Genomic DNA, 20,386 nt, shown 5'->3' with positions numbered 1-20,386 from the left:
TAGAAATAGAATACAGTACAATATAATATAATACAACATAATGTGAATAACAGAAGTAGTAATATTTCTCTAATTTTTTTTGAGATCAGTTAGCCTATACATGCGAGTAGAATCGCAGGTGGGAATGTGCACCGTTAGTATAATCACAAGGAGATTATGCTCAGAAAAGAAGGTGAGGAAGCCTGCTGAGAGGTTGTAGGTCAAAACCTCTTTTGGGTTTTGGGACTTTGGGACTTCCCCAAAGTCCCAGTTCTCCCGGGGTGTCAATATTTGCTCTGTGGACACCCTCCTCTCCACCTCATTCTGGAAAAGCATGGAAACACCGAAGTGTGACTATTGCCTACTGTTCTTCACTTGGTCCTGCCAGGAACTGTGTGCTCTGCTCCCTAAAAGACGAACCTCTCTTTTCAACAAAGCTCCTGTGAGCAAACGTGGCCCAAGAACAGGCTGCCTTGCTATGAAGCACTGCTATTAATGGGCAGCCTGGCTTACAGAGCCCAGCTCTGACTCTGTGGACTTGGAATGGCTCTTACCACAACCAGTCAAATCTGCTGCCCCAGGAAGCTGTAAAATAAGTCAGAATCCCCTCTAATCCGATTTGAAATAGCTTCGTGGTGGGCAGAAGTGTCATGTTTTCCCTCTTCCCCAAACAGCCTTGGGGTGGTGGTGGGTTCAGACCACTAGTTATTCAGAACAACCAAGAGCAGCAGACAGCTTCATCGATCAGATGTGGTGGGCCCACTGCCTGGGGCTATGTGACTTTTAAAAGGCCCCCAAAATATCCTAGTCTCTTTTAAAATTTGAATAAAAAGATGAGTATAATCTAGTCTGCTTTCCACTTTTTTTAATACCAACACAGTCATAAAATATTATTAGATGTGTGTATATATATACATACATATGGAGAAAGGGGTCCTTGAAGACAATAGTGCCTAAGGGCCCCAAGGATGTCAAGAAGTAGCTCAAGCCAGGGTCTGAAACATCAGAGGTCATGTGTAACTGCTGTGTGATGCTCTTTTAGGAGGAAGCAGAATGACTACACACAGCCACCAACTTCTGCCATACCATTTATTTTAAACACACTCGCATGATTCAGCTGTGCATGACTTGACCTGGAAAAATCCAGTTGCTGCTGATGTGTATTACTGCAGAACCAATCTTAAAGATGCCAAAATGGCATAACGGGCTTTTCCCCTTTGTAATCATAGATATGCAGGCAGGTCCACCAGGGTGAGGAAGGAAGAAACAGATTGGGGTTCATTTCCGATACAGAGTGCTAGGGACACTAAAATGATATATTTTGCCATTTTGCCCAACTGTCCCATTGGAAAATGTGAATTTGAAAGTTTTTCCTATTAGGATTTTTGTACTAAAAACAACAGAGTAAGTGAGGACCCACAGCTGAATCCCCAGTTTCCTGGCTATGGTCTTAATGAACTTCTCCCATAGCAATGAGACTTTCAAGAATGTTCTCTTCCCAGTAGTCCAGACGTAGCTTTGGACATGCTATCCCCTGACCCAAAAGGCTAGTCATCATGTGGGTTTGGAGTCAGACTGATAATGTGCCCAAATCTTGACTTCATCATGTTGTGGGTGGGTGATGCTAGAAAGTGATCCTTTCTCGTTTTGTGGAACAAAGACACAGTAGTGGGGAGAAAAAGGCTGGTGGGTTGTTGTGAGTGCTTAACGAACTGTCCATTCTACGAATGCACCGATTCTCTGTTTCATCACATTTTGATTGTTCCACAAACATTAGCTCCTTCCCGGATTTTTCCCAAGGACTTACCTGCCAGGGTTGTAGGTGTGGATAGTGGGGCTGCAGGCTCTGCCGTGTCTATGGTTGCCAAAAATCCATCACCTGTGGGTGGGGACAAACAGAAGCATCTCTAGTAATTGGGACATCCCCGAATCTCAACTTTAGAAAGACCAAGGTTCCAACACCAACCCAGCTTGAAGGTCACATTCAAACATGAATGTCATTTCCTGATTCAGCTCCTATGCAGGCAAGGAGTCCACCCAAGGCTGTGATCAGCACTCCGCATGGTGTCAGGTCTGGGAAGGGGACAGCCCAGTGTTTGGCCCTCGGTGCCCTCCCTCTATTCCCTGTAGAAGAAATGCCAGCCGACCTGCTGGAGTCGTTGTCACAGGAAGTGTAGCAGGCTCTGTGGTGGGCACGGCTGCTGTCAGTGCATCACCTGTGCGTGTAAAACAAAGAGACACTCTGTCATTGCTAGAAAACACCAGAAAGTGAATTTCTGACAAGCGCAAAGAGAAGACTAGGCACAAATCTGTCCTACTAGGGTTTTTAGTCATCATTCCAATCTCCTTTGTGGCCACATTCAACCAACACTGGATCTCAGACTCACTGCAGGATCAAAATGCTCATACTGGGATGGTGGGTCATTTTGCTAAGTGCCCACAGAACCAATTAAGGATTTTTCCCTCTTTTCCTTTGAGGAGCAATCCAGATGTGTTCTATCACAGGGACACACAACCAATTAATGGCTGAATGGCTGAATTCCATTTATTTGTGGTGTCTTTATCTGGGCTCTGAGTAACCTAAGCCATGTGAGGCTTCCATAGTACATTAAGGCAGCCCTGTTTTCATCTTATTAACTCATAAAACAGTAATAGAGTACTGTATTGTTTCCTTTTTAAAACAATTTTACCGAGGTATCCTTGATATCCAGAGAGCTGCACATGTTCAATGTGTATGGCTTTTTGGGTCGAAATACATGAAAACACTTGTGACGCTATCACCACAGTCATGGTAACAGACACACCCAGCACCTCCCAGAATTTCTCTGTGTTTTTCTCCTCCTTTTTTTTTTTTCCATGTGAACACTTAACATGATGTGTATCCTCTTAACAAATTTTGAAGTGCACAATACAGTATTGTGTACAACTATAGGCACTATGTTGTATGGAAGATCTCTAGCACTTACTCATCTAGTATAACTGAAACTTCTTCCCCAGTAAACTCCCTGTTTCCCCCTCCCTCAACCCCTGACAATCCCATTCTGTTCTCTGCTTCTGTGAGTTTGACTATTTTATTTTATTTTTTAAAAGATTTTATTTATTTATTTGACAGACAGAGACCACAAGTAGGCAGAGAGACAGGCAGAGAGAGAGAGGAGGAAGCAGGTTCCCCACCAAGCAGAGAGCCTGATTCGGGGCTCGATCCCAGGACCCCAGGACCATGACCTGAGCCGAAAGTAGAGGCTTAACCCACTGAGCCACCCAGGTGTCCCAAGTTTGACTATTTTAGATGCTTCATATAAGTGAAATCACGCAGTATTTATTCTTCTGTGACTACTTTATTTCACTTAGTGTTATGTCCTTCAGGTTCACCTATGTTGTTACAAATGGCAGAATTTCCTTCTTTTTTAAGGCTGAATAATATTTCTTTGTATGTGTATACCACATGTTCTTTATCCAGTTATCTGTTGGTGGACGCGTGGGTTTTTTTTTAATATCTTGACTATTGTGAGTGCTACCATGAACATGGTAGTGCAGTAAGAATGATTTCAATTCTTTAGATATATTACCTAGAAGTGGGATTGCTAGATCATATGGTAGCTCTATTTTTAATTTTTTGAGGAATCTTTGAAATGCTTTCCATAGCAGCTGAACAATTTTACATTTCTACTAACAGTGTACAGGGCTCCAATTTCTCCACAAGCTCACCAATACTTGTTATCTCTCTTTCCTAAAAATAGTAGCCATCCTGGGGTGCCTGGGTGGCTCAGTTGGTTAAGTGTCTGACTCTTGATTTCAGCTTGGGTTGTGGTCTCAGGTTGTAGATCTGCTTGGGATTCTCTCTCCCCTCCCTCTGTCCCTCACCCCCATATGCATCGCATGTGTGCAGTCTCTATTTTTAATTTTTTGAAAAGAAATAAAAGAAATAAAACTAAAAAAGAAATAAAACTAAAAAAATTTAGTAGACATTCTAACAGGTGTAAAGTGATATCTTATTGTAGTTTTGATTTGCAAAGAAATAAAAGAAAAGAAATAAAACTAAAAAAGAAATAAAACTAAAAAAATTTAGTAGACATTCTAACAGGTGTAAAGTGATATCTTATTGTAGTTTTGATTTGCACTTTCCTAACAATGATACTGAGAATCTTTTCATATACCTGTTGGACACTTTTACGTCCTCTTTGGAGAAATGTCTGTTCAAGTCTTTTGCCCATTTAAAAAAATCTGGTTATTTGATTTTTTTTAATATAAGTTTTAGGAGCTTCATATAGATTTTGGAAATTAACCCCTTAGAAGATATATGGTTTGCAAATATTTACTCCCATTCCATTGGTTGCCTTTTAATTCTGTTGATTGTTACTTCCGCCATGTAGAAGCTTTTCAGGTTGATATAATCCCATTTACTAATTTTTATTTTTGTTGCCTGTGTTTTGGGTGTTATATATAAGAAGTTATTGCCAGTGTGAAAAAAACTTCCCTGTTTTCTTCTAGAAATTTAATATTTTCTAGCATTATGTTTAATTCTTTAATCTTTAATCTTTTAATTCTTTAATCTCTTTAATTCTTTAATCTATTTTGAATTAATTTTTACATATGGTGTAAGGTAGGGGTCCAATTTCATCTTTTTGCATATGGGTATTCAGTTTTCCCAATATCATCTGTCAAAGAGACTATCCTTTTCCCACTGTGTGTTCTTGGTATCCTTGTCAAAGATCAGTTGAGTATGTATGTGTGGGTTTATTTCTCTATTCTCTTCCATGGGTCTACATGCCTATTTTTGTGCCAGTACTGTAGTGTAGGTTTATAACACACTTTGAAATCAGGAAACGTGATGCCTCCAGCTTTGATCTTTCTCAAGACCACTTTCGCTATTCTGGGTCTTTGTAGTTTCACATGAATTTTAGTTTTTTTCTTCATATTTCTATAAAAATTGCCATTGGGATTTTTGTGGAAATAGCTTTGAGTCTATAGATCTCTGTGGTGGCATGGACATTTAAAAAAATTTATTTATTTATTTGACACAGAGAGAGAGAGCTTAAGCAGGTGGAGTAGCAGGCAGAGGGAGAAGGAGAAGCACGCTCTGTGCTGAGTAAGGAGGCTGACACAGGGCTTGATCCCAGGACCCTGAGATCATGACCTGAGCTGAAGGCATCCCAGCAATGGGCTACCCAGGAGCCTCAGCATTTTATTCTTATTGATGCTATTGCAAATGGGATTGTCTTCTTAATTTCTACACTCATTGTTAGTGTAGAAAAGCACAATTGATTTTTGTATGTTGATTCTGTATCTTGTAACTTTGCTGATTTCTTTTAGTTCTAACATTTCTTTTTTTTTCCTCTGTGGAGTGTTTAGAGTTTTCTACAAATTGGATCATGTCATCTGGAAACAGAATTTTACTTTTTCCTTTCCCATTTCATTTCTTCTATTTATTTTTCTTGTCTAATTGCTCTGGCTAGGATTTCCAGTACTATACGGAATTGAAGTGCCAAGAGTGAGCATCCTTGTCTTTTTTTCTGATCTTTAAGGAAAGGCTTTAAAATTTTCACCACTGTGCGTAATATTGACTACGGTCTTGTCATATATGGCCTTTATTATGTCGAGGTACTTTCCTTCTACACCTAGTTTGTTAAGCATTTTTATCACGAAAGGGTGGTAAATTTTGTCAAATGCTTTTTCTGCCTCATGTGATTTCTTTTTTTAAAATTATTTGTTTTTTAAAAAGGTAATTCCAGTATAGTTAACATAGAGTGATATATTGGTTTCAAGTGTACAACATTGTGATTCAACAATTCTATATGTTACTCAGTGCTTATCACAATGAGTGTATTCTTAATCCCCTTCATTGATTGCACCCATTTTTGAAATCTTTAATTATGTTAATGTGGCATATCACTCTTATTGATTTGTATATGTTGAATCCTCCTTACATCTCAGAGAAAAAATCCCACTTGATTACAAGGTATGACCCTTTAATTGCATTGTTGTATGGTTTTCTTTTTAAAAAGACCTCGAGCAATTAGAGCAAAATATTAGAATTTGATAAAGCTCAGTAGTGGGTACCAAAGAGTTCATGATACTGTCCTTAACATTTGTCAGTGAGTTTGATATTTTTCATAATATTCTTTTACATATATAAACAATTGACTAGTCCCTTCATTATTGTGATCTGTTTAAATAATTTGTAACTAGACTATCTAGAAATTGTTAAGCCACCAAACTTGTTATTTAAAATGGGCTGGAATAGAAAAGGGAAAATACATATAACTTATTTTTTTTTAGTTGGACTTCTGGTTCATTGTCCATAGGATGATGTAGAATCAGTCTTAGTATATCAAAAACACCAGAAGCTTTACTCCTAATGGTGAAGCAACTGAGACTCAGTTCCAATCAGAGGAAAGAAGGGGACTCGTGAGTGTCTGGCTGATGTCAGTGAGAATTTCACCAGCAACCATTTTATGATGGCATCTATGTATCGTGTACTTAAGGAAACAGGCTTCATTGCTCTCCTATCCAATATCTACAGAGAGAGGAACTATTCATTTTTATATGTTGTGTCTTCCTCTAACCACTTTGTTCCTGTATTCTCCAGATTCTTCAAATTAAAAGGATGCTATATAATGATCACACAAATATCTACTGGTATGTGAATCTTTAAGCAGTTTTAAAAATATGTGTCGATCACCTTAAATAATAGTTGGTAGAAATTAACTCAAACTTAACTGAATTAATTTTAATAGGCTGAGCCTCTGAACCCTTTGGAGTCAACTCAACATTCTCAACTTGCAGGCTTCATTTTAGCAACGTCAGGAATTATTTAAGAGGTCTAGGTGATGAAGTGAGAAACCTGATTCACCTTCTGCTCTGGGCCCCTCTGTATAGTGTGGTACCATGTAGAGTGGCTGATAACAATTCCACCCTGGAGTGACTCAACCACGTGGGCTACTGAACTGCACCACCCCAGGAATTACCATTCACAAATAACACGTGATGACCTCCATGGGGACAAAATTCCACAGTGCATTCTACAAGGGTGGTGCCCCTGAAGTTGTTCAGTGTGAAGACCCTCCTAACACGCCTTATGAAAGGGACATTCTAGGGAGGAAAGTCTTGAAGCAAAAGAACCGAGCAAAGAATGGACTTACCTGACAGTGTGTATGAAGAGGTGGCACTTTCAGGCTCTGTGGTTGGAGTGGGGCCTGGTGAACCATCACCACCTAATTGTCAGAAGAAAAAACACAAGCTAAGGTCTACAGTGCCATTTATAACGTAAGTGTTATTAAAATAATCATAGAGAAATATGTGAGGGGAGAGACAAAGAAGTGATGTCATGGTAAAAAAAAAATAACAACAGCTCTTTACCTGTGCAGACAACACCAGCGTCCTCCAGGTGCCCGCAGTTGAGCCCAGCCTCACCCCTGTGCATGCACTGCCCCAGGTGGCTCTCAGCACCTGCACACTGCACGTCGTCCAGCAGGATCTTCCCGGAGCCTGCCCCAAAGTGGGCCCCTGTGGGGGCCGCCATAGCCCGGCCACACTGCAGCTGGCGGCACACCACTGTGGCCTCAGCCAGGTCCCAGAGGTCATCGCACACGGTTCCCCACGTGCCCTGGATGAGAACCTCCACCCGGCCTGAGCACCTGCCTGTGCCGTTCACCAGCCTCACGGCCATCCAAGCCCCTGGGGAGGCACAAGCAAGAGAGAGACTGGAGACCTAGTTCTCTGAGGGCAGGGAGATTTCCCGCATTGGGGTAGAGTGCATGGTGATAATTGCTTAAATTTTCAGAAATTTTGTCTCTTGGTCACAACCCCCATCACCTACAGTAAAAGAACAGATTTTGTAGCTTTCTTTATTTATCTTTTTTATTTCTTCGTATTGAGAGGACTTGTCTTCTGCCAGTGTAGCCCAACAGACCTGGAAGTCAATACCCCAGGTGATTTTGAAAGGAATTGTTTGCTGGTTACCTGGAGATGTACAGGAGATTTGGCTTATGGAAATGTTAGTTCTGCGATTGAAGGCAGGGAGGCATTAGCTCGTTGCACTAAGGAGAAGGCCTAGATTCGGCCAAGGAGACCAGTGTTGCTCAGCTGCAACAGTGCAGGGAAATGGACAGTCCAAATTACTAGTGAACATTCTGTCTTTCGTCTCTTCTGTCACAGTAAGGCTCTGCTGTAGACAGCCTAGTCATGTACCTGACATGCAACATTTCCACGGACTTTTCTCAGACCACTTTGGGATGAGCAGTTAGTCCTCATTCACACCTTTCTCCGCTAATACACCCAGGGGCCACATCGATCTGTGTGCCCAAGAAAAACACTGTGAAACCAACTTGATCCCCGTAGCTGGGTGGCTCTGGGAGCTCCAGCCCTCACCACGTATGGTCGTGTGACTCTAGCATCACAGAGTGTCTTCTATTCATGTCCTTTCTGAGCCTCTGTTGATGCATTTGTGAAATGCTGGAGATCACACCTTCCTTTATGGTTATTGTGGTGAAACAGAATAGCGAAAGCTCGTACATCTGTGTGTGGCACGGACTAGATGCTGAGAAAACCTGGAGCACAGCCCAAGGCAAGTCAGAGGGACACATTACCTGCTGGTGCGAGTGTGGAGGGAAGGGTAGGAGGGCCCGTTGTGGGTATGGTAGCTGACAGTCCATCACCTGTGAAGGGGCACAACAGGGACATCAATTGGGACCAAGAGCCTGCTATTACCATATAGGAAAGAAGATGCTTACAATAGGAACGTTCCAAAACTATGACAACTATGTGTTGTCACTGGTTTCCCCCACAATGCTTGAGGCAGGGAAGCCCTCACTTTGCCCTGTCTTAACACTTCGTTCTCCAGTCTCTGGGATGAGGTTTTGCCATATTGCCCGTGGCCTGTGCACTCTAGCTCTCGGAATGCCCGTGAGTCTGTTTCCGGTTCTCTCTGTTGCCATCTCTCTTCTTTCTCTTTTAGGAAACCACCGGCTGTGTGCAAGTGGGGACATGGCATTAGTATCAATGAAGGGGCGTTTTAGCTTTGCCCTAGGTGTTTGGCCAACTCACCCAGACCCTGGGTTACCTAAGCAATGTGTGATTTTCAGCAGCTCTTGTTGCCCATTTTGTCTCTACAAACACCTGTCGGAAGAATTTACTGTCATAACATTTTGGGGCTAGTGAAGATGTCAAGTAGCAATTAACCCCGCAGACTGGATATTTAATGCAGAGAGCAGATTTGTGTTGTCACTTCCTCCTTGGCCAAGTGGTGTTGGTGGTGCTGACCTTAACTTTCAGTAATAACCCGCAGGTGCCATCCATGGCTGCTGCCAGAGGACAGGGAGACCCAGCACAGGTCGGATGCTGGAGGAACCATGCGCACACCGGGTGCCTCAGCTTTGGGAGCTCTGCGGCCGTCCCCATCCCCTATGGGCACCAGTTTGAGGAGCTCTCCCCACTGCCCCCTTCTGATAGGTAGGCAGATGCACTGGGCATCACCTGCTTTTCATAATGCTTTGAGCCTGTTTGGGTCCTTTTAAGACTGACTACATTGCAATGGATCGATCCCCTGAACCAGTGGAATACGATTTGGATTTCCCAGCCATAAGTTTGGAGAGGCAGAAAAGGAATGTTTTGAGAATTCCAGTGATGGTTAAGCATCCCATCTTGTAAAAGTCTTGCCCCTTCTCATTCTTATCTGCAGTATTTGCACCGTAAAGAGGAATTCGGCGGCTCTGCTGTCTTGATGTAACTCTAGCACAGTGTTCATTGAGGAAGTGTCTTCTAGAGGGTCAACAGAAGCAAAAGCAAATGCAGCAAGCAAAGGTGACCTACCTGTGAGTGTGTCCACTGAGAGAAGAGCTTCAGGCCCTGGGGTGGGGCTGGAGGCCAGTGGACCATCAGTACCTGAAGATTGAAAGGCACAGACCTGGCTTCTAATAATGAGGCTTACAATATGGTTGGGGGCTTCTTCAATACATTGTGTAATGGCTGGTGTGAGTGCAGGTGGAGAATGCCTGAACAGAAATAAAAGCAGTGACATTGTGGGCGGTGACAGCCCCTCACCCCTCACCTGCACATATGACGCTGGCGTCCTCCAGGTGCCCGCAGTTGAGCCCGGCCTCACCCCTGTGCATGCACTGCCCCAGGTGGCTCTCAGCACCCACACACTGCACGTCATCCAGCAGGATCTTCCCGGAGCCTGCCCCAAAGTGGGCCCCTGTGGGGGCCGCCACGGCCAGCCCACACTGTAGCTGGCGGCATACCACTGTGGCTTCAGCCAGGTCCCAGAGGTCATCACACACGGTTCCCCATGTGCCCTGGATGAGAACCTCCACTCGGCCTGAGCATCTGCCTGTGCCATTTACCAGCCTCACCGCCATCCAGGCCCCTGGGGAGGCACAGGGAGGTGGAACAGTGGTGATACTGGCTTTCCCATCTGGAAGGTTCCCTTTATCCTTTGTGGTCATATCCCTGCTTTTAAATTTGCAAGATCACACAGTTCTCATGTATCCACAGAGTCACAGCCAGAACAGTCTTCAATTTCACATCCCTTACATGAGTCTTTACTAAATCCTCCTATCAAAATATGAAACTCTATCTTTTTTTTAAAAAAAGATTATTTATTTATTTATTTATTTATTTGAGAGAGAGAGAGCATGAAAGGAGAGAGGTTAGAGGGAGAAGCAGACTCCCTGCAGAGCAGGGAGCCTATGCGGGACTCGATCCTGGAACTCCAGGATCATGACCTGAACCGAAGGCAGTCACTTAACCAACTGAGCCACCCAGGTGCCCGTCAAAATACAAAACTCTCTTTAAGAAATTTTCAGAATTCCTAAGGTCTCCTGATCATTTTAGCTATATGTTATTCCTCTGCCATTAATAAGGGTAGAAATATGAGATGTTAATGTATTGACAAAATAGGAAACTAGACGATCCTTATGTAGGTCATTGCTAGGTAGTCCCCCTTTTTGGTCAGACTATATTAGTCTTATAGCAAATTGGTGCCTTTGTCTCATAATCTTTCTTTATGGCTTTACTATGTAAAGGAACCTAAGACAGGAACTAACATTTGTTGTTGGTCTGTGAAGTACCAGAGTTTTAGAAAGCCACTAACTTAAACATTTCTTTCTTAATCTTTTCAACCCCATGTGGTGGGCGTGGTTTTCCGTTTTATAGATGAGGAAGTTATGGCAACAGAAAAGGTGAAAAATGATGAAGAAAATTGCTCTAAATGCTATGCCTTATAAGTGGGCCATCTCCCACTTTAACTCTGCCTGTGGTTTCTCTCCAGCTTGGAGAAATGCCTCTCTCTATGATTTCCATCATCCCTTAAATTCTCAGGAACTACTTCCCATACCTGCGGGCGGAGGTGTGAAGTCGTCAGGGGCTAAGATCAGCGAAGTCTCATAAAAGCTTTCAACTAGGAGGAAGCACAAAGCTAGGTCACTATCAGTCAGTCAAGAAGGAAGAAAAAAGGCAGCACACTGCTGGAAGGATCCATTATAATACCCTTCTGGAACTTTGTGTTTTCTCTTGATTCATCTAAGTAAGTCACCATCATCACCATCAAATAAGATTGTTTAGCTTTTTGGACATGCGTTAGATATTCATGGTAAACTTATCTTTGACTCCTTGGCCCAGTGGAAATAAATAAGATAAACTTGAGAACATCATACTTAAGGAGACCTAAAGGCAATAAAACCAGCTTTGCAAATTAATAATGCTGTGATCTACCATTCGTAACAAATACTTATTCAATACAAAGAAACTGAGACACAGTACCTGCGTTTAAAAGGCTTATATCTCACTCAGCAGCTGGGATACGTATACAAGGAATGTAATATGAGGTGGATTGTGAAGGATGCCAACAGAAAAGACAGAAATATACAGGACATGTCCTCTTGTGGAGAGCAGGGGAAGCTGCCTTGAGAAATGTGTGGAAGGGGAGGGTGTAGACCTCTTTCAGGCAGCACAGGTATTAGAGGACAGTGACCTTGAATTCAGACGTTCAGGGACATGAAGGAATAGGTACTTCTTTAAAGATTTTATTTTTAAGTAATCTCTACATCCAACATGGGGCTCAAACTCACAACCCCAAGATCAAGAGTCACCTGCCCCACGGACTGAGTCAGCCAGGTGCCCCGCATTTTAATTTGATTAGAATAATGTGGTAGTATATGTATGCATACCAGATACTAGGATTTTTACATTTTCCTTACTGATATTATGCAGAAAACTTCCTAAGAGATGATACATAATGAAAAGGAATTTGGGTCAAGTATATTTCATGACCATGGCCTAATATGACTTCTAGTGGGCATTTATAGGATTAACTGTATATTAAAGGCTCCTAGACATCCTGTAGTAAAGAAACCTGTTTAATTTTTTTAATGCAATGTTTCCCAAATTCATCAGACCATTGAGCCTGTGTGGTGTGTGTGTGTATGTGTGTACAATTCATCTTAACGTGTTGATCTGGTAGTTCTGGGGGCATATTCTCAGAAACATCTTTATTTAACTGCCTAAAGGATTCTGGTAGGGACTGGAGACTACCAGCAATGTTTGCTATTAAACTTCTTCTTTTTTTTTATTCGTAATTTTATTTTTATTTTTTAATTTTTATTTTCTTCTTCTTTCTAGAAACACAAAATAACTTGGAAACTTGAATAAATTATAAGCTAAAAGATTTCAGCATAAACTAAAAAAAGCTGCATTTTTAAATACCTGTTTGTGTTTGCTCTTCCTCGGAGGTAATGGGTGTCATTGTCATTTCAGCAACTACAATAAAAAGAAAACATGATTAGTGATGCAAAGCCCCTCATAGATGCACAACTGAAGCTGAGAAGAGGGAAAGTTACCTGGCACACCAAACCAATTTCTAGTATCTCTTGGTGAAATACAAAAGCCAGTTCTAAAGGGTTTTAGTGAATTTCCAGTCCAAAGACAGGAGTGTTCTACTCTGGAACCTGATTCTTACTCTACCACATATTACAAATGAACATCTGTTTTCTGATCTGTAAAACTTGGAATCAAATCTGATAATGGATAGGAAAGAATTTTATAAACTAAGAAATGAATATATTCAAAAATTACCATAGTATCTCCAATGATAAATACTTCCTTGTTTTGGGAAAATAATTCCCTACCCACAAAGGTAAATATCAAAATAGAAAGTTTTAAAAATACGTTTTACAATAACATCCCAAACCATGAAATTATTATGGATAGGTCTGATAACTATGAGCAAAATTTGTACATGGAAAAATATATATTGAGATAAATGAAAGATCTCAATAAATGAAGAGATACGCCTTATTGATGATCAGAAACTCAGTATTATTAAGATGTCAATTTTCCCTGAATTTACATATAGACTCAGTACAATCTAAACTAAAAATTCCAGCAGATTTTTTTTTAATTTTTAATTTTTTATAAACATATAATATATTTTTATCCTCAGGGGTACAGGTCTGTGAATCACCAGGTTTACACACTTCACAGCACTCACCATAGCACATACCCTCCCAAATGTCCACAATCCCACCCCCCGTTCTTCCACCCCCCCTCCCCCCAGCAACCCTCAGTTTGTTTTGTGAGATTAAGAGTCAATTATGGTTTGTCTCCCTCCCAATCCCATCTTGTATATACACAATGGAATACTATGCAGCCATCAAAAGAAATGAAATCTTGCCATTTGCGACGACGTGGATGGAACTAGAGGGTATCATGCTTAGCGAAATAAGTCAAGCGGAGAAAGACAACTATCCTATGATCTCCCTGATATGAGCAAGTGGAGATGCAACATGGGGAGTTAAGGGGGTAGGAGAAGAATAAATGAAACAAGATATTTTTTGTAGAGATTGACAAGTTGACTCTAAAATTTTATATGAAAGGCCAAAAACCTAGGTTAACCAAAACAGTTTTTAAAAAAGAAGAAAAAAGAATAAAGTTGAAGCATCCACACTACCTGATTTCATGACTTATTGTAAAGCTGCAGGAATTGAGACAATGTGATATGTGCATGAGAATTGTCACATAAGTCAGAGGGACAAGAGGGAGTTTAGAAATAGGCCCAAGTATTAATGATTATTTTATTTTTGACAGAAGTGCCAAATTATTTTAGTGGAATTAGGAGAGTCTTTTAGACAAATGGTATTGAAATGATTAAAGATGTATATGGAAAAAGTCCTTGGAACCAAATTAAAAAATCAACAAAAATGGATCATAGAGCTAAATGTAAAATTGACAACTATGAAACCTCTAGAAGAAAACAGGAAAAAAATATTTCAGACTTCTGGTCAAGTGAAGATTTCTTAGATGAGACACAAAAGCCTATTTGGTTAAAGAAAAAAAAAATCTTGGGAAATCAGAATTCATTAAAACTGAAAAAATTCTGTCCTTCAAAAAACACTTTTAAGAACATGAAAAGGCAGGTTATAGACTGAGAGAAAATATTTGCCAAACACACATCTGAGAAAATACTTGTATCTAGTATTTTAAAATGTATAATATTTGATATATAAAGACCTATCTTACAACATGATAAGATATCTCAATTAAAAAAAGATAAAAGATTTAGGGGCACCTGGGTGGCACAGTGGGTTAAAGCCTCTGCCTTCGGCTCAGGTCATGATCTCAGGGTCCTGGGATTGAGACTCACACTGGGCTCTCTGCTCAGCAGGGATCCTGCTTCCCCCTGTTTCTGCCTGTCTCTCTGCCTACTTGTGATCTTTATCTGTCCAATAAATAAATAAATAAATAAAATCTTAAAAAAATAAAAGATAAAAGATTTATACACACACTTCACCAAAGAAGAGATGCAAATAAACACATTAAAATGCACTTACTATCACTAGTCATAGGGGAAAGCAAATTAAAACCACAAAGAGATATCATTCTCATTATAGGAGAGAGACTATAACGACCAAACAAAAAGTAGAAAATCCAAGTGTCGACAAGTATGTGGAGCAATTGTAAATCTCATATATTTTAGGTGGGAATGCAAAATGGTATAGCCACCTTGGAAAATGGTTTGTAATTTGTATATGAAGGTTTCAATCAGCTTAATTAATAATAGTCAAGAATAAAAAATAAACTCAATATCCATCAAGTGGCAAATAGATACACATATTTGGCTCATCTGTAAAGTAGAATACTACTCAACAATAAAAAAGAATGGGTGTCTAATACATGGAGCTACATGGGTGATTCTCTAAAGCATTATGATAAGAAGCCAAACACAAAATGCTACATATTATCTGACTAACTTAGATAATATTCTGGAAAAGTCAAACCTATGGGGGCAGAAATAATATTGGTGGTTGCCAGGACAGGGGTGGTTAGGTGCTGAGTGAGGGAATTGACTAAAAAGAGGCATGAGGAAACTCTTTATGGTAATAGAAATGCTTTATATCTTGGTGGTGATGGTTACACAACTTCAACCTTTTATCAAAATTCTTTAAACTACATAGTGATTTTTACTGTAAATAAATTAGATCTCAATAAGTCTGACTTTTAGTTTTTTTTAAAAAGATTTTGTTTATTTACTAGAGAGACAGAGAATGAGCAAGGAGAGGGAGAGGGAGAAGCAGATTCCCACTGAGCAGGGAGCCCTACATGGGACTAGATCCCAGGACCCTGATATAATGACTTGAGCAGAAGGCAGTCACTTAACTGGCTGAGCCACTCAGGTGTCCTCTGACTTTTACTTTTGAAAGGTAACTTTGATTGCATGTAAATAATGGACTGTAATGTTGGGAGCAAGCAGGCAGGGAAGCCAGTTAAGAGAAGCCTGTGTTCATCCAGGGAGAAAGAGGTGATGAGAATTTGGATCAGGACAGTAGCAATCAGATGAAGAAGAGGCCATGAATGCAGCCTCAGACTCCTAGCTATAAATAGAAAATGAATCATCCACAGAGACCTGATTTCTCACATATTCATCGATATCCAGATATTTGCAAATCTCTTAATAATTTACTCATACTCTTGTTTGGATGCTTAGCTTTGTGTACACATAACAGTTAAAAAGCATGTAAACTAAAAACAACCAGAGATGGGATGCATAAATACAAAGTTTGACTTACCAGATAGAATAGCTTTTGCTGTTGGTAGTGATGGTATTGGTAATGAGGATGTGGATAATGGCACTGAGGATGGTGACATCAATAATGGTGATGATGACAATGATGATGGCAACGACGATGATGATGCCAATGGTGATGATGACGATGCCAGCAATAATGGTGATGAGGACGGCAATGATGGCAATGATGGCAATGGCAAAGGTGATGATGGTGATGATGCTGGTGGTGACAATGATGATGACGATGGTGGTGATGACGATGACAATGGTGTTGATGGTAAGGATGACGATAATGAGGATGACAATGGCGGTGATGATGATGACAATGGTGATGATGGTGGTGTTGACAATAATGATGACGATGACAATGGTGATGATGATGATGATGGTGAGAATGATGATAATGATGATGAAGATGATGGTAATTCTGCTTCTATTTATTAGGATAAGAAAGATTCCTTCTTTCTTTTAAGACAGTGGTTCTCAAACTGTGATCCCCAGACCAGCCGCATAGGCATCCTGGACTTGTTGGAATTGTAAATTCTTACACCCTACCCTAGACCCACTGAATCAGGAACTCTGGAGTTGTGGCCCAGCAACCAGTGTATTAATAGGCCCTCTGGGTAATTATGATGCACAATAAAATAGAACACCAACTGCTTTAGGATGAAAGGAAAAAAAAAAGATTGCAATGGCTCAGGGTTCTTCCTAATGGCAGAGGAACTCTAAAGGCACATAAGGATAAATTTTTAACTGATGTTGTTTCTTTCTTCACCTGTTGGAAAGGACAAGGTCCCACAGACTCCAGAAGGATTATTTTCTGATCTAATTACTCTGGAAACCTGGTAATTTCACTCTAACTTAGAAAGATTCCTACACCTGAGTGATGGGGTGGTTATCTGGTTCCTTTGCTGATACTGCTCTTCACTGTCGAGCTCTCCACCAAGTCGCACCTAAATTGTGCCTGAGATCTACCATCAAGCATTTGCCCAGAAGAAGGGTCATTCAGCTCAGGATTAGCAGGTTTCCTCAGAGAGAACCTGAGCACATGAGAGCAAGGTCAGTACCGTGCCTGTGTTCTGAGTTCCCTGTGTTATGGTGGCTTGAACTATAGACTGGGAAAGCCTTTTAGGTTTCAAGCTATATGGACCCAACAAATCAACTTCTGTAAACTACTCACAGCTTGATGTAATGGGGTCATTTTCATTTCACTTCTACCACACATATAAATATTAGCTATCCAGAACTAGAGCTAAGAATGGGATATAAAAATGGCTGGAGTCAGCCTTACCTGGAGGGGAGGAGGTTGTCATCAGAGAACCTGTTAGGGTAAAGAGAGGAAGCCATTACCATTGCTGGATGGGACCACAGGCTGATTGCTCAGTTTCTGTAATAACCCATTCTTTCAGAGTCATTCAGATCACACAAAGACCTCTCACCTGAGCAGACGGCTCCAACATCCTCCTCCTGACTGCACTTGTGAGAGAACCAGGCATCATGGACGCACAGGGCCAGGTGGCTCTCCTCACCACTGCAGTGCACATTGTCCAGGAGAATCTTTCCAGAGCGTGGACCAAAATGGGCGCCCAAGGGGGCAGACACTGCCCGGCCACACCCAAGCTGCCTGCACACGACAAGTGCCTCCTTCAGATCCCAGCCATCACCGCACACGGACCCCCAGGTACCCTGGTAGAAAACTTCCACCCGTCCAGAGCATCTCCCGGGGCCATTTACCAGCCTCAGTGTGGGCCAGTCTCCTGTGGCAATGAAAATTAAGGTAAGTTTTTGAAACTTCCCTCTTGAACTCACCCCATCTGCCTTGCTTACAGATTAAGGGGAACCCTGTGATTACTCCCAAATATAAGAGCATTCTAGGAGAATATTGCTTAGTGATTACTCCACTGTGCAATGTGCTTTTTACCAGTCACTGAACAAAGCAGATTAGATAAAATAAATAATATTTAATAAATAATAATAAAAATATATATTCCATTCCATTCCACATATGTGGAATATGTATTTATCAAGTGCTGGTATTTTAGGACTTGACATCAACAGGGAAGACATGAAAAATTAAGAAAATGCATTTCCATCAGTGGGGAAATTTAAATGGCTTATTCAAAAAATGTATCACTACAGCAGTTAAAAGCAGGGAAATATACATAAATATCTCAATATGGGTGAATATCGAAAACATAACTCTGAGTAAAGAATAAGAGGTACTGGATGACATATAGGGGATAAGGTAATTTGTGTGAAAGAAAAACACAAAATAACATATGGCAAGATCATATAATTCCCATTTGTAAAGATACTAAAGCTGGAGATACATCCAAAATTCAAGAGGGTGTTTGTCTCTGAGGAAGAAGGAGAAAACAGAGACTGGGCCTGAGGAATTGGGGGAACTTCCTGTTTATCTGTGATGCTTTATTTCTTGGTAAGGCTGGAAAACCAATATAACAAAATGTAAGCATTAGTCATCTGTAGGTAAAGGGGACGTGGTTATGTGATTTCTTAATCTCTGTATTTTCTGCACTTTAGAATGCTTTGCTGGGATAGCAGGAGAATGAGAATGATCAGGTGCCAAAGTGGTCAGAGGCCCAGACCCGTCCTGGAGGTGGTGATCTTTCCTCCTCTCACTGTCATCTTCCATGGGCGATTTACAGGCCTCTGACTGCAGTCCCCAGGCTCCTTCCCCCATTGTGGTGACCCCCTGGGTCTTCAAGGGCAATGGCAATTCCTGCAATGGTGCATCCTACGGGGAAGGCTGCTGACCTGATGGGTTGGGCCAAGGAACATTGGCTCTGCGGCTGGAAGACAGTGAGTCAACCACAGGTAGAACTGGAACAACATGGAAACAGTGATTAGAACTGAAACTCTTAACTCCATAAAGTAAACTGAGGGTTGCTGGAGAGGTGGGGGGATGGGGGGATGGGGGAACAGGTAACTGGGTGATGAGCATTAAGGAGGGCATTTGATGTAATGAGCACTGGGTGTTATATGCAAGTGATGGATCACTAAACTCTACGTCTGAGACTAATAATAAACTAGATGTTAATTAATTGAATTTAAATAAAAATATTATTGAATACCTACTTAAACAAAGAAAAAAAGAACTGAAATTTCTCTTCCTGAGACAGGCACAGGACAACATGTCAGAAAAGGACTCGACTAATGACGGGTGAAGAGCCACCAGCTATGCCGCACCTTTCCAAAACATCTGGACTGGCCACACACTCAGGAAGAATGACTTTTTAATGAGATTGCAGTCAAGTCCAGGCTGCTGATAGGAAGCTTGTAATTGTGATCCTGCTGCCCCCAAATGTCTTGCTTTCTCTGGCCCTACATCAGCTCCAGGTTCTGCATATGCTCTTCAGTAGTAAAATAAGTCATTGCTGAATTACACAAAAGTTTTAAAAGGATTCTGTTTATCAGGATGCTGATTATCTTGGATGACTGCACAGAGGACATCCCATAACCTAGTGGCATGACCCATCTGTTTGTACCTCCCGTCTGGAGGACCAGGGGATGGAATCATTGTTCTACCTGATAAGATAGTTGGTAACTTTGCATTATCTGCTGATCTTGAGAAAAAATATTTGGTAGAAGGATTTGGCTTCACGGAGGGATTTGCCTCCACTCTGGCCTCTGCACTGATGAGCAGGGTGGTTCTCAGCCAAGACTGAAGTGACCCCAAGAGGGGTTAAGTCCACACGTGCACCACTTGTACATTCATTTATTGATTCGGTCAACTTTGTTGGGTGCTTACTGTGTGCCAACCACTGTGATAGCTGCTAGAGGGACAGTGATGAGCTAGGAAGACAAAGCTGAGCATAAAATCTGGTATGGAAGCTAACACTGGCATCACATTAGCCCTGGATCTCTTGGTTGTGGATTTTCCCTGGCCCTAAGGTTTAGTTCATCCTTCCTATGGGTTTGAATGCTGCGAGTAGCAAATACAAGGTATCATACCCATTTTGGGGGGTTGTAGCTCATAGCTTGTTGGCCTTCCTGATGATGTGGTTGGGCGATTAACATTTTCTGGGACGGTGGATGTTGAGAGTGCTGTTGGGGAAAAAACACAAGGAAAATGACCCCTGATGTTTGACACCAAATAGAAAGGGAAGGACTTTTTTCATCTGCTTCATGTTTCCAGAAGAAGAATTCAATTAGCTCTATATGAGCTCATTCAACATAGAGAATTTTAAAGGGAACAGCAACCTTGAAAATATCATGCCAGACACAAAAGACCACACACCGCTTGACTCCATTCATGTGAAATATCAAGAACAGGTAAATCTGTAGAGATAGAAAGTAATTTGGGGGTTGCCAGGTGCTGGGAGAGAA

At 41.3% G+C, this 20,386-nt stretch overlaps 1 protein-coding gene and 1 long non-coding RNA gene across 3 annotated transcripts in view; one reads left to right on the top strand and one right to left on the bottom strand.

The window, feature by feature from the left end:
- LOC116573712 (deleted in malignant brain tumors 1 protein-like) overlaps positions 1–16,116 on the bottom strand; it is an 83,830-nt gene extending 67,714 nt beyond the window's left edge. The window contains exons 1-9 of the mRNA XM_032313978.1: positions 16,041–16,116; positions 12,682–12,735; positions 11,315–11,377; positions 9,790–9,861; positions 8,568–8,636; positions 7,339–7,656; positions 7,122–7,193; positions 2,127–2,195; positions 1,787–1,858 (exon numbers count right to left, since the gene is read on the bottom strand). Coding sequence (XP_032169869.1) covers positions 1,787–1,858; positions 2,127–2,195; positions 7,122–7,193; positions 7,339–7,656; positions 8,568–8,636; positions 9,790–9,861; positions 11,315–11,377; positions 12,682–12,727 — 781 coding nt within the window. The 5' untranslated portion in view covers positions 12,728–12,735; positions 16,041–16,116. The remainder of the gene's footprint in view (positions 1–1,786; positions 1,859–2,126; positions 2,196–7,121; positions 7,194–7,338; positions 7,657–8,567; positions 8,637–9,789; positions 9,862–11,314; positions 11,378–12,681; positions 12,736–16,040) is intronic.
- On the top strand, positions 8,785–12,726 carry LOC116573720. Of its 2 annotated transcripts, none has more exons than XR_004278948.1 (3): positions 8,785–8,883; positions 9,659–9,780; positions 12,598–12,726. It is a non-coding gene; the product is annotated as an uncharacterized LOC116573720 (long non-coding RNA). The 2 variants fall into 2 exon arrangements; XR_004278949.1 differs by having other exon boundaries at positions 9,659–9,791; positions 12,598–12,640.
- Positions 16,117–20,386: the final 4,270 nt, after the last annotated feature.

Source organism: Mustela erminea, chromosome 14 (genome assembly GCF_009829155.1).
Source record: "Mustela erminea isolate mMusErm1 chromosome 14, mMusErm1.Pri, whole genome shotgun sequence".
Lineage (NCBI taxonomy): Eukaryota > Metazoa > Chordata > Mammalia > Carnivora > Mustelidae > Mustela > Mustela erminea.
This window is presented reverse-complemented; position numbering and strand designations above follow the sequence as displayed.